The sequence below is a fragment of the Scyliorhinus torazame genome, chromosome 22, assembly GCF_047496885.1.
Source record: "Scyliorhinus torazame isolate Kashiwa2021f chromosome 22, sScyTor2.1, whole genome shotgun sequence".
NCBI lineage: Eukaryota > Metazoa > Chordata > Chondrichthyes > Carcharhiniformes > Scyliorhinidae > Scyliorhinus > Scyliorhinus torazame.
Genome location: NC_092728.1, coordinates 6,919,071 through 6,933,581, shown reverse-complemented (window position 1 = coordinate 6,933,581; position 14,511 = coordinate 6,919,071). Strand labels below are relative to the sequence as shown.

The 14,511-nt window shown below is 56.8% G+C and overlaps 1 protein-coding gene and 1 pseudogene across 1 annotated transcript in view; one reads left to right on the top strand and one right to left on the bottom strand.

The window, feature by feature from the left end:
- The window catches only part of LOC140398890 (plexin-B1-like), a 124,703-nt gene that overhangs the window by 31,608 nt on the left and 78,584 nt on the right, over positions 1-14,511 (top strand). Inside the window, exons 8-10 of the mRNA XM_072487843.1 lie at positions 3,194-3,340; positions 8,491-8,650; positions 10,373-10,476. Coding sequence (XP_072343944.1) covers positions 3,194-3,340; positions 8,491-8,650; positions 10,373-10,476 — 411 coding nt within the window. The remainder of the gene's footprint in view (positions 1-3,193; positions 3,341-8,490; positions 8,651-10,372; positions 10,477-14,511) is intronic.
- LOC140399383 (cation-dependent mannose-6-phosphate receptor pseudogene) lies at positions 309-926 on the bottom strand (annotated as a pseudogene).

The following is a 14,511-nucleotide window of genomic DNA, read 5'->3' as shown; positions in this document are numbered from 1 at the left end:
CCCATAACCCAGTAACCCCACCCAACACTTAAGGGCAATTTTGGACACTAAGGGCAATTTATCACGGCCAATCCACCTAACCTGCACATCTTTGGACTGTGGGAGGAAACCGGAGCACCCGGGGAGAACGTGCAGACTCCGCACAGACAGTGCTCCCTTACTCCACTCCTGCCACATTCCACCCAATAACGTTGTGGCCCCCCCCAAACACATCCCCTTCCTCCTCATGGATTTAACTGTGGATTTCCAAGTTGGGGAGCAGAAGCCAGACCGGAAACAGCACTCACAGCAGAATTGGGAAAGATTTTTCACAGAGCAGAGAGAGAGAGACTGTTCCAGTGGACGGTCAGAGGGCAGTGCAGGAGATCTTCATCTCGTTCCTCTTCATCCTCCTCTCCTAGCTGCTCATCCCCCACTCCTCTGTACGCCGCGGCTGCAGTGCGAGGTTTGGACCGGAATACAAAATCACAGCCATCGGCTGTTAAGTTGCCCAGTTCTTGCCAGAAGTAATAGTTTGGAAATTGTTCAAAACCTTTCGCCCTGATCACCAATCGCTGATATAAAAATCCACCCAGGATACAGACTGTGATCAGCACCAGGAACAGGATGAGGAGGACAGAGCCAGGGCTGAGACGATGACTTGGTGGGGGGCAGGCAGTCTTGCTGTCCAATTCAAACAGGTAAAAGCAGCCAGCAACCTTTTCCCGTTCCTCAAACACAGTGGTGAATGCAGCACCGAGGACACTGGGATCCCAGGAGATCATGACCACTCCCCTACGTTTTCCTCCTTTGCAGTGACTGGTGTAGCGGTCACCATCGCCAGAGATCAGAATAATCTGTGTTGAATTGATTCTTCCAATGACCTTCGCCTCATTCTTCTTGCTCTGCTGAATGAGTCCAGCAAATGGATGATTGTCGATGGCGAGGGAGAGTGTGTGAAAGAGAGAGTGTGTGTGCGGGTGTTTGAGTGTGTGCGGGTGTGAGTGAGTGTGCTTGTGAGAGGGTGTGTGTGTGTGACAGTGTATGTGAGAGGGTCTAAGTGTGTGTGTGTGTGTGTGCGGGTGTGAGTGTGTGCGGGTGTGAGTGGGTGAGTGAGTGTGTGTGCATGTGCATGTGCGACTGTGTATGCGGGTGTGTGTGTGTGCGGGAGTGAGTGTGTGTGCAGGTGTGAGTGAGTGTGTGTGAGTGAGTGAGTGTGTGTGCGGGAGTGAGTGTGTGTGCAGGAGTGAGTGTGTGTGCGGGTGTGAGTGAGTGAGTGTGAGTGGGTGTGTGTGAGTGAGTGTGTGAGTGCGGGTGTGTTTGAGTGCGAGTGAGTGCGGGTGTGTATGAGTGAACGAGTGTGTGGGTGTGAGTGAGTGTGTGAGTGAGTGTGAGTGAGTGAGTGTGTGTGAGTGCGTGTGTGTTTGTGGGCGGATGTGAGTGAGTGCGGGTGTGAGTCAGTGTGCGGGTGTGAGTGTGAGAGAGTGAGTGTGTGTCAGTGAGTGCGGGAGTGAGTGTGCACGTGTGTGTGAGTGTGCGGGTGTGAGTGAGTGTGCGTGTCTGAGTGTGTGTGCGGGTGTGTGTGGGTGTGAGTGTCTGTGAGTGTGAGTGTGTGTGGGTGTGAGTGTCTGTGAGTGTGAGTGTGTGCGGGAGTGAGTGTGTGTGCAGGAGTGAGTGTGTGTGCGGGTGTGAGTGAGTGAGTGTGTGTGGGTGTGTGTGAGTGAGTGTGTGAGTGCGGGTGTGTTTGAGTGCGAGTGAGTGCGGGTGTGTATGAGTGAACGAGTGTGTGGGTGTGAGTGAGTGTGTGAGTGAGTGTCAGTGAGTGAGTGTGAGTGAGTGAGTGTGTGTGAGTGCGTGTGTGTTTGTGGGCGGATGTGAGTGAGTGCGGGTGTGAGTCAGTGTGCGGGTGTGAGTGTGAGAGAGTGAGTGTGTGTCAGTGAGTGCGGGAGTGAGTGTGCACGTGTGTGTGAGTGTGCGGGTGTGAGTGAGTGTGCGTGTCTGAGTGTGTGTGCGGGTGTGTGTGGGTGTGAGTGTCTGTGAGTGTGAGTGTGTGTGGGTGTGAGTGTCTGTGAGTGTGAGTGTGTGCGGGAGTGAGTGTGTGTGCAGGAGTGAGTTTGTGTGCGGGTGTGAGTGAGTGAGTGTGTGGGTGTGTGTGAGTGAGTGTGTGAGTGCGGGTGTGTTTGAGTGCGGGTGTGTATGAGTGAACGGGTGTGTGGGTGTGAGTGAGTCTGTGGGTGTGAGTGAGTGTGAGTGAGTGTGTGTCAGTGAGTGCGGGAGTGAGTGTGCACGTGTGTGTGAGTGTGTGGGTGTGAGTGAGTGTGCGTGTCTGAGTGTGTGTGCGGGTGTGTGTGGGTGTGAGTGTCTGTGAGTGTGAGTGTGTGTGGGTGTGAGTGTCAGTGAGTGTGAGTGTCTGTAGGTGTGAGTGTGTGTGGGTGTGAGTGTGTGTGGGTGTGAGTGTGTGTGAGTGTGAGTGTGTGTGGGTGTGAGTGTGAGAGAGTGAGTGTGTGTCAGTGAGTGCGGGAGTGAGTGTGCACGTGTGTGTGAGTGTGTGGGTGTGAGTGAGTGTGCGTGTCTGAGTGTGTGTGCGGGTGTGTGTGGGTGTGAGTGTCTGTGAGTGTGAGTGTGTGTGGGTGTGAGTGTCAGTGAGTGTGAGTGTCTGTAGGTGTGAGTGTGTGTGGGTGTGAGTGTGTGTGGGTGTGAGTGTGTGTGAGTGTGAGTGTGTGTGGGTGTGAGTGTCTGTGAGTGTGAGTGTGAGTGGGTGTGGGTGTGAGTGTGTGTGGGTGTGAGTGTGAGTGTGAGTGTGTGTGGGTGTGGGTGTGGGTGAGTGTGAGTGTGAGTGTGAGTGGGTGTGGGTGTGAGTGTGAGTGTGAGTGTGAGTGTGGGTGTGAGTGAGTGGGTGTGAGTGTGAGTGTGAGTGGGTGTGAGTGTGAGTGTGAGTGTGGGTGTGAGTGTGAGTGTGGGTGTGAGTGTGAGTGTGAGTGTGGGTGTGGGTGTGAGTGTGGGTGTGGGTGTGAGTGTGGGTGTGTCTGAGTGTGAGTGTGAGTGTGAGTGTGAGTGGGTGTGGGTGTGGGTGTGGGTGTGAGTGTGGGTGTGGGTGTGGGTGGGGGTGGGGGTGGGGGGGTGGGTGGGGGTGGGGGTGGGGGTGTGTGTGGTACATCCTCCTGGCCGGGCAGTGAGTGAGGATCTGACCGTTTTGTCTTGTCTCTCCACCCAGGAACGTGCGGGCGATCCTCTCTACATGTTGGTTCGAGCGATCAGACACCAAGTGGACAAGGGGCCTGTTGACCAGAAGACCGGGAAGGCCAAGTACAGTCTGAATGATAACCGCCTCCTCCGTGAGGTGATCGAATACAGACAACTGGTGAGTCACCACACCCAGTAACCCCACACCCAGTAACGCCACACCCAGTAACCCCACACCCAGTAACCCCACACCCAGTAACCCCACACCCAATAACCCCACACCCAGTAACGCCACACCCAGTAACCCCACACCCAGTAACCCCACACACAGTAACCCCACACACAGTAACCCCACACCCAGTAACGCCACACCCAGTAACCCCACACCCAGTAACCCCACACCCAGTAACCCCACACCCAATAACCCCACACCCAGTAACGCCACACCCAGTAACCCCACACCCAGTAACCCCACACACAGTAACCCCACACACAGTAACCCCACACCCAGTAACCCCACACCCAATAACCCCACACCCAGTAACCCCACACCCAGTAACCCCACACCCAGTAACGCCACACACAGTAACCCCACACCCAGTAACGCCACACCCAGTAACCCCACACCCAGTAACGCCACACACAGTAACCCCACACCCAGTAACCCCACACCCAGTAATCCCACACCCAATAACCCCACACCCAGTAACGCCACACCCAGTAACCCCACACCCAGTAACGCCACACACAGTAACCCCACACCCAGTAACCCCACACCCAGTAACGCCACACCCAGTAACCCCACACCCAGTAACCCCACACCCAATAACTCCACACCCAGTAACCCCACACCCAGTAACGCCACACACAGTAACCCCACACCCAGTAACGCCACACCCAGTAACCCAACACCCAGTAACCCCACACACAGTAACCCCACACCCAGTAACCCCACACCCAGTAATCCCACACCCAGTAACCCCACACCCAATAACCCCACACCCAATAACCCAACACCCAGTAACCCCACACCCAATAACCCCACACCCAATAACCCCACACCCAATAACCCCACACCCAGTAACCCCACACCCAGTAACCCCACACCCAATAACCCCACACCCAATAACCCCACACCCAATAACCCCACACCCAGTAACCCCACACCCAATAACCCCACACACAGTAACCCCACACCCAATAACCCCACACCCAGTAACCCCATACCCAATAACCCCACACCCAGTAACCCCACACCCAATAACCCCACACCCAGTAACGCCACACCCAGTAACCCCACACCCAGTAACGCCACACACAGTAACCCCACACCCAATAACCCCACACCCAATAACCCCACACCCAGTAACCCCACACCCAGTAACCCCACACCCAGTAACCCCACACCCAATAACCCCACACCCAGTAACCCCACACCCAGTAACCCCACACCCAATAACCCCACACACAGTAACCCCACACCCAATAACCCCACACCCAGTAACCCCACACCCAGTAACCCCACACCCAGTAACCCCACACCCAATAACCCCACACCCAGTAACCCCACACCCAGTAACCCCACACCCAATAACCCCACACACAGTAACCCCACACCCAATAACCCCACACCCAGTAACCCCACACCCAGTAACCCCACACCCAGTAACCCCACACCCAATAACCCCACACCCAGTAACCCCACACCCAATAACCCCACACCCAGTAACCCCACACCCAGTAACCCCACACCCAGTAACCCCACACCCAGTAACCCCACACCCAATAACCCCACACCCAGTAACCCCACACCCAGTAACCCCACACCCAATAACCCCACACCCAATAACCCCACACCCAATAACCCCACACCCAATAACCCCACACCCAATAACCCCACACCCAATAACCCCACACCCAATAACCCCACACCCAATAACCCCACACCCAGTAACCCCACACCCAATAACCCCACACCCAATAACCCCACACCCAGTAACCCCACACCCAATAACCCCACACCCAATAACCCCACACCCAGTAACCCCACACACAGTAACCCCACACCCAGTAACCCCACACCCAGTAACGCCACACCCAATAACCCCACACCCAGTAACCCCACACCCAGTAATCCCACACCCAATAACGCCACACCCAGTAACCCCACACCCAATAACCCCACACCCAGTAACCCCACACCCAGTAATCCCACACCCAGTAACCCCACACCCAGTAACCCCACATCCAATAACCCCACACCCAGTAACCCCACACCCAATAACCCCACACCCAATAACCCCACACCCAGTAACCCCACACCCAATAACCCCACACCCAGTAATCCCACACCCAGTAACCCCACACCCAGTAACCCCACACCCAATAACCCCACACCCAATAACCCCACACCCAATAACCCCACACCCAATAACCCCACACCCAGTAACCCCACACCCAGTAACCCCACACCCAATAACCCCACACCCAGTAACCCCACACCCAGTAACCCCACACCCAATAACCCCACACCCAGTAACCCCACACCCTGTAATCCCACACCCAATAACCCCACACCCAATAACCCCACACCCAGTAACCCCACACCCAGTAACCCCACACCCAATAACCCCACTCCCAGTAACCCCACACCCAGTAACCCCACACCCAGTAACCCCACACGGTCAGAGGGTCAGTATTGAGGGAGTGCCGCACTGTCAGAGGGTCAGTATTGAGGGAGTGCCGCACTGTCAGAGGGTCAGTACTGAGGGAGTGCCGCACTGTCAGAGGGTCAGTACTGAGGGAGTGCTGCACTGTCAGAGGGTCAGTACTGAGGGAGTGCCGCACTGTCAGAGGGTCAGTACTGAGGGAGTGCCGCACTGTCAGAGGGTCAGTACTGAGGGAGCGCCGCCCTGTCAGAGAGTCAGTACTGAGGGAGTGCTGCACTGTCAGAGGGTCAGTACTGAGGGAGTGCCGTACTGTCAGTGGGTCAGTACTGAGGGAGTGCTGCACTGTCAGAGAGTCAGTACTGAGGGAGTGCTGCACTGTCGGAGGGTCAGTACTGAGGGAGTGCCGCACTGTCAGAGGGTCAGTACTGAGGGAGTGCTGCACTGTCAGAGAGTCAGTACTGAGGGAGTGCTGCACTGTCGGAGGGTCAGTACTGAGGGAGTGCCGCACTGTCAGAGGGTCAGTACTGAGGGAGGGCCACACTGTCAGAGGGTCAGTACTGAGGGAGTGCCGCACTGTCAGAGGGTCAGTACTGAGGGAGCGCCGCACTGTCAGAGGGTCAGTACTGAGGGAGTGCTGCACTGTCAGAGGGTCAGTACTGAGGGAGTGCTGCACTGTCAGAGGGTCAGTACTGAGGGAGGGCCGCACTGTCAGAGGGTCAGTACTGAGGGAGTGCTGCACTGTCAGAGGGTCAGTGCTGAGGGAGTGCCGCACTGTCAGAGGGTCAGTACCGAGGGAGTGCCGCACTGTCAGAGGGTCAGTACTGAGGGAGCTCCGCACTGTCAGAGGGTCAGTACCGAGGGAGTGCTGCACTGTCAGAGGGTCAGTACTGAGGGAGTGCTGCACTGTCAGAGGGTCAGTACTGAGGGAGTGCCGCACTGTCAGAGGGTCAGTACTGAGGGAGTGCTGCACTGTCAGAGGGTCAGTACTGAGGGAGCTCCGCACTGTCAGAGGGTCAGTACCGAGGGAGTGCTGCACTGTCAGAGGGTCAGTACTGAGGGATTGCTGCACTGTCAGAGGGTCAGTACCGAGGGAGTGCTGCATTGTCAGAGGGTCAGTACCGAGGGAGTGCTGCACTGTCAGAGGGTCAGTACCGAGGGAGTGCTGCACTGTCAGAGGGTCAGTACCGAGGGAGTGCTGCACTGTCAGAGGGTCAGTACCGAGGGAGTGCTGCACTGTCAGAGGGTCAGTACCGAGGGAGTGCTGCACTGTCAGAGGGTCAGTACTGAGGGAGTGCCGCACTGTCAGAGGGTCAGTACCGAGGGAGTGCCGCACTGTCAGAGGGTCAGTACTGATGGAGAGCTGCACTGTCAGAGAGTCAGTACTGAGGGAGTGCCGCACTGTCAGAGGGTCAGTACTGAGGGAGTGCCGCACTGTCAGAGGGTCAGTACTGAGGGAGTGTCGCACTGTCAGAGGGTCAGTACTGAGGGAGTGCCGCACTGTCAGAGGGTCAGTACTGGGGGAGTGCTGCACTGTCAGAGGGTCAGTACTGAGGGAGTGCCGCACTGTCAGAGGGTCAGTACTGAGGGAGTGCCGCACTGTCAGAGGGTCAGTACTGAGGGAGCGCCGCACTGTCAGAGGGTCAGTACTGAGGGTGTGCCGCACTGTCAGAGGGTCAGTACTGAGGGAGTGCCGCACTGTCAGAGGGTCAGTACTGGGGGAGTGCTGCACTGTCAGAGGGTCAGTACTGAGGGGGTGCTGCACTGTCAGAGGGTCAGTACTGGGGGAGTGCCGCACTGTCAGAGGGTCAGTACTGAGGGGGTGCTGCACTGTCAGAGGGTCAGTACTGAGGGAGTGTTGCACTGTCAGAGGGTCAGTACTGGGGGAGTGCCGCACTGTCAGAGGGTCAGTACTGAGGGGGTGCTGCACTGTCAGAGGGTCAGTACTGAGGGAGTGTTGCACTGTCAGAGGGTCAGTACTGGGGGAGTGCCGCACTGTCAGAGGGTCAGTACTGAGGGAGTGCCGCACTGTCTGAGGGTCAGTACTGAGGGAGTGTTGCACTGTCAGAGGGTCAGTACTGGGGGAGTGCCGCACTGTCAGAGGGTCAGTACTGAGGGAGTGCCGCACTGTCAGAGGGTCAGTACTGAGGGAGTGCCGCACTGTCAGAGGGTCAGTACTGAGGGAGTGCCGCACTGTCAGAGGGTCAGTACTGAGGGAGTGCTGCACTGTCAGAGGGTCAGTACTGAGGGAGTGCTGCACTGTCAGAGGGTCAGTACTGAGGGAGTGCCGCACTGTCAGAGGGTCAGTACTGAGGGAGTGCCGCACTGTCAGAGGGTCAGTACTGAGGGAGTGCCGCACTGTCAGAGGGTCAGTACTGAGGGAGTGCCGCACTGTCAGAGGGTCAGTACTGAGGGAGTGCCGCACTGTCAGAGGGTCTGTACTGAGGGAGTGCCGCACTGTCAGAGGGTCAGTACTGAGGGAGTGCCGCACTGTCAGAGGGTCAGTACTGAGGGAGTGCCGCACTGTCAGAGGGTCAGTACTGAGGGAGTGCCGCACTGTCAGAGAGTCAGTAAAGTTACATTGGGCTTGCAGCTGCCCGAATGGGGGCGTTTGAGAAATGTTTTGTTCGCCCTGACCTCTCCCTCCCGCCCTGCGTTCCAGGTGCTGAATGTTATGTTGAAAAGCGAAGCCAGCGTTCCCACGGTGCCAGTCAGGGTTCTGGACGTGGACACCATTAACCAGGCCAAAGAGAAAATCCTTGAGCAGATTCACAAAGGGACTCCCTACTCTCAGCGACCACGAGGAAGCACCCTGGATCTTGGTAAGGCCACGAAGAAATCTCAGTCCTAAATGTCCCGCCGCGTATCCTGGGACCGTGACCCCTTTGGTCTCGACCCCACCCCCAGCCAGAGGTAACAACATCTGTCTCCAGCTGTCCGGCCCTGTTGGAATTTTACCCGTTTCAATCAGATTCCCCCCCCCCTACATCTAAATTCCAGTGAATGCAGGCTCGCTCGGCCTAGTCTCTCCCTCGTACCGACAGCCCTGCCACCCCGGGGATCAGTCTGATGGAGCTTCGCAGCCACTCCCTCGATGACAAGTCTATCCATTCAGAGATAAGGAGACCAGGACTGTGCACAGCACTCTCGCTGAGGCCTCACCAAGGCCCCTGGACAGCTGCGGTCAGACAGCCTCGCTCCTGGACTCCTGCAATTGAAGGGCAACGTACCATTTGCCGCCCTACCTGCTCGCCGTACCGGAGTGCTTGCTTTCAGTGACTGGTGAACCAGGATACCCAGGTCTCTTTGTACATCAACGTTTCCCAATCTATCACCTTGCCTATCTCTGTGAACTCCCCCAGCCCCTACACTCCTCCCTATCTCTGTGACCTCCCCCAGCCCCTACACTCCTCCCTATCTCTGTAACCTCCCCAAGCCCCGACACCCCTCCCTATCTCTGTAACCTCCCCCAGCCCCGACACCCCTCCCTGCCTCTGTAACCTCCTCCAGCCCCGACACCCCTCCCTATCTCTGTAACCTCCTCCAGCCCCTACAACCCTCCCTATCTCTGTAACCTCCTCCAGCCCCGACACCCCTCCCTATCTCTGTAACCTCCTCCAGCCCCGACACCCTCCCTATCTCTGTAACCTCCTCCAGCCCCGACACCCCTCCCTATCTCTGTAACCTCCTCCAGCCCCTACAACCCTCCCTATCTCTGTAACCTCCTCCAGCCCCGACACCCCTCCCTATCTCTGTAACCTCCTCCAGCCCCGACACCCTCCCTATCTCTGTAACCTCCTCCAGCCCCGACACCCCTCCCTATCTCTGTAACCTCCTCCAGCCCCTACACCCCTCCCTATCTCTGTAACCTCCCCCAGCCCCGACACCCCTCCCTATCTCTGTAACCTCCTCCAGCCCCGACACCCCTCCCTATCTCTGTAACCTCCTCCAGCCCCTACAACCCTCCCTATCTCTGTAACCTCCTCCAGCCCCGACACCCTCCCTATCTCTGTAACCTCCTCCAGCCCCGACACCCCTCCCTATCTCTGTAACCTCCTCCAGCCCCTACACCCCTCCCTATCTCTGTAACCTCCTCCAGCCCCTACACCCCTCCCTATTTCTGTAACCTCCTCCAGCCCCTACACCCCTCCCTATCTCTGTAACCTCCTCCAGCCCCTACACCCTCCCTATCTCTGTAACCTCCTCCAGTCCCCTACACCCCTCCCTATCTCTGTAACCTCCTCCAGCCCCTACACCCCTCCCTATCTCTGTAACCCCCTAACCCTAACCCTACACCCCTCCCTATCTCTGTAACCTCCTCCAGCCCCTACACCCCTCCCTATCTCTGTAACCTCCTCCAGCCCCTACAACCCCTCCCTATCTCTGTAACCTCCTCCAGCCCCGACACCCCTCCCTATCTCTGTAACCACCTCCAGCCCATACACCCTCCCTATCTCTATAACTTCCTCCTGGGTAGGGTTTGCGGGGGTGGGGGGGGGGGTGATAGATTTTCTCAATTCCTGATTTTTCTTGTTTTTGGCCAGAATGGCGTGCCGGGGTCGCAGGTCACTTGACCTTGTCAAATGAGGACGTGACCTCCGTCGTCGAGGGCCCGTGGAAACGGTTGAACACACTGCAGCATTACCAGGTAAGCGTGTGGTCGGGTCCTGGTGCACGGGCCTGGTGCGCGGGCTAGAGTGCTGTGCGTAGTTCTCGTCGCCACTCTATAGGAAGGATGTGATTGCGCTGGAGGGGGTGCAGAGGAGATTCACCGGGATGTTGCCGGGGCTCGAGCGGTTCAGCTGTGAAGAGAGGCTGGTTAGGCTGGGGTTGTTCTCCTTAGAGCACAGGAGGCTGAGGGGGGACCTGATTGAGGTGGACAAAATTATGAGAGACATGGATAGGGTGGACAGGGAGGAAAATTTCCCCTTAGCGGAGGCTCAATAACCAGGGGGCGTGGATTTGAGGTAAGGGGCGGGAGATTCAGAGGGGGCTTGAGGACAAACACTTTCACCCAGAGGGTGCTGGGAGTCAGGACCTCGCTGCCTGAAAGGGTGGCTGAGGCGAGAACTCCAACAACAATTAACAAGTGTTTAGATGAGCTCTCGAAACACCGGAGCGTGTACTGCGACGGTCAAAGTGCTGGAAAATGGGATTAGAATAGATAAGTGCTCGATGGCCGGGGCACACAGGGTGGGCTGAACGGCCTCTTACTGTGCCTGTAAAACTCTACCTGCCCCCCCACCCCCCCCCCCCACCCCCCCACCCCCAACCTCATCCCGAACGTCGGGGGCATCAACTGGGATCGAGAATTCCAACGGTACGCAACCCTCCGAGCGAAGGAATTTCTCCTCGTCTTGGTCCAAAATGGCCGCCCCTTCATCCTGACCCTGTGACCCCACCTTTCACCACTCTCCAGTGTTCCAGACTCTCCAGGTGAGAGTTGGGGCGGGGGGGGGGGACAAACAGCCTCTCAGCCTTGGCCTTGTCAGAGTTTCAGGGTCTCGCTCATTCGGGGTCCTATCGGCCCATTCCCCCCAAAACCTCGCCCCACCAGCCAACCCCTTCACCCCAGGATTCGCCTGGGATAATCGGACAAGATCTCTCCCAAATCTTATGTTAAATTCACTTAAGGGATGTGGGGCGTCGCTGCCTCAGGCCTAGTGATTATCGCCCGTCCCTAATTGCCCCTTGAGAAGAGGGTGGGTGAACCCGCTGCAGTCCCCGTGTGGTGTAGGTACACCCACCGTGCTGTTAGGGAGGGATTTTGCGACAGTGAAGGAACGGCCGATATATTTCCCAGTCGGGATGGTGAGGGGCTCGGAGGGGAGCCTCCAGGTGGTGGGGGTCCCAGGTATCTGCTGCTCTTGTCCTTCTAGATGGTAGAGGGGGTGGGTTTGGGAGGTGCTGCCTAAGGGGCCTTGGTGAGTTGCTGCTGTGCATCTTGTAGACGGTACACACGGCTGCCTCTGTGCGTCGGTGGGGGAGGGAGTGAATGTTTGTGGATGGGGTGTCGATCAAGCGGGGCTGCTTTGTCCTGGATGGTGTCGAGCGTCGCGAGTGTTGGAGCTGGGCTCATCCAGGCAAGTGGAGAATTTCCATCCCACTCCTGACTTGTGCCTTGGAGATGGTGGACAGGCTTTGGGGGGGTCAGAGGGCCTGATTGAGGAATTTGCAGACCAGACAAACAAGAGCCGTGTCGTGTTAGTGAGGAGGAGATCTGTCGACTCCAGAATGGGTTCGTTGAGCTGGACAGAGAAGTGGCAATTGGAATTGGAGGAGGAAGAGGCCATCCACCTGAGAGGGCAATCAAAGCAGCGGAATAATGAATAAACAGGAGGAAGAGAGACCTCGAGGTGCAGCTCCGAAGATGGCAGGACTAGTCAAGGTGGCCAGAAAAACAAATGGAATTGGAATTGTACAAGCCCAATGTTGAATACAAAAGCAGCGATGTAATGATTGCACAGTTAGGGATATAGGAACAGGAGGAGGGCCATTCAGCCCCTCTCCAGCCTGTTACACAGGAACAGGAGGAGGCCCATTCAGCCCCTCTCCAGCCTGTTACACAGGAACAGGAGGAGGCCCATTCAGCCCCCCTCCAGCCTGTTACACAGGAACAGGAGGAGGCCCATTCAGCCCCTCTCCAGCCTGTTACACAGGAACAGGAGGAGGCCCATTCAGCCCCTCTCCAGCCTGTTACACAGGAACAGGAGGAGGCCCATTCAGCCCCTCTCCAGCCTGTTACACAGGAACAGGAGGGGGCCCATTCAGCCCCTCTCCAGCCTGTTACACAGGAACAGGAGGAGGCCCATTCAGCCCCTCTCCAGCCTGTTACACAGGAACAGGAGGAGGCCCATTCAGCCCCTCTCCAGCCTGTTACACAGGAACAGGAGGGGGCCCATTCAGCCCCTCTCCAGCCTGTTACACAGGAACAGGAGGGGCCCATTCAGCCCCTCTCCAGCCTGTTACACAGGAACAGGAGGAGGCCCATTCAGCCCCTATCCAGCCTGTTACACAGGAACAGGAGGAGGCCCATTCAGCCCCTCTCCAGCCTGTTACAGAGGAACAGGAGGAGGCCCATTCAGCCCCTCTCCAGCCTGTTACACAGGAACAGCAGGAGGCCCATTCAGCCCCTCTCCAGCCTGTTACACAGGAACAGCAGGAGGCCCATTCAGCCCCTCTCCAGCCTGTTACACAGGAACAGGAGGAGGCCCATTCAGCCCCTCTCCAGCCTGTTACACAGGAACAAGAGGAGGCCCATTCAGCCCCTCTCCAGCCTGTTACACAGAACAGGAGGAAGCCATTCAGCCCCTCTCCAGCCTGTTACACAGGAACAGGAGGGGCCCATTCAGCCCCTCTCCAGCCTGTTACACAGGAACAGGAGGAGGCCCATTCAGCCCCTATCCAGCCTGTTACACAGGAACAGGAGGAGGCCCATTCAGCCCCTCTCCAGCCTGTTACACAGGAACAAGAGGAGGCCCATTCAGCCCCTCTCCAGCCTGTTACACAGAACAGGAGGAAGCCATTCAGCCCCTCTCCAGCCTGTTACACAGGAACAGGAGGGGCCCATTCAGCCCCTCTCCAGCCTGTTACACAGGAACAGGAGGAGGCCCATTCAGCCCCTATCCAGCCTGTTACACAGGAACAGGAGGAGGCCCATTCAGCCCCTCTCCAGCCTGTTACAGAGGAACAGGAGGAGGCCCATTCAGCCCCTCTCCAGCCTGTTACACAGGAACAGCAGGAGGCCCATTCAGCCCCTCTCCAGCCTGTTACACAGGAACAGCAGGAGGCCCATTCAGCCCCTCTCCAGCCTGTTACACAGGAACAGGAGGAGGCCCATTCAGCCCCTCTCCAGCCTGTTACACAGGAACAAGAGGAGGCCCATTCAGCCCCTCTCCAGCCTGTTACACAGAACAGGAGGAAGCCATTCAGCCCCTCTCCAGCCTGTTACACAGGAACAGCAGGAGGCCCATTCAGCCCCTCTCCAGCCTGTTACACAGGAACAGGAGGAGGCCCATTCAGTCCCTCGGGCCTACCCCACCATTCAATGAGATGGTCCGTATCCGTTAATATCTTTGCTTAACAAAAATCCATCTCAGGTTTAAAGCCTTTGAGTGAAGAATTCTTCCTAACATCTCTCCTGAACCGTCTGGCACTAACTTTTAGATTATGCCCTAGTTTTAGAATCTCCCACCAGTGGGAATAGTTTATCTTTTTCGCCCCTGTCTTTCCCTGTTAATATCTTGAATACTTTGATCAGATCACCCCTTAACCTCCCGGATTCCAGTGAAAACAGGCCGAATTTGTGTCATCTCCCTCAATAACTCAACCCCTGTAACCCAGGTCTGATTTTTGTAAACCTACAATGACCTCCCTCCAAGGACAGAATCTGCTCCCTCGGGTCTGGTGCCCAGAACTGTTCCCGGTGACTCCGGGTGGGGTCTAACCAGGGGTTTGTAAAGCTGCAGCCTCACGCCTGTGTCTGTATATTCCAAACCTCTCGATATAAAGGCTAGCATTCCATTAGCCTTTTTGATTATTTTTTTGCACTTGTTCCTGGCATTTTAAGGATCTCTGCACCCGAGCCCCCAACTCTCTTTGGACATCCACTGTACGTAACCTCTTGGGGAAAGTACTCTGCTCTGTCCTTTTTTGGGTCCAAAATGGATAACGTCACACTTGC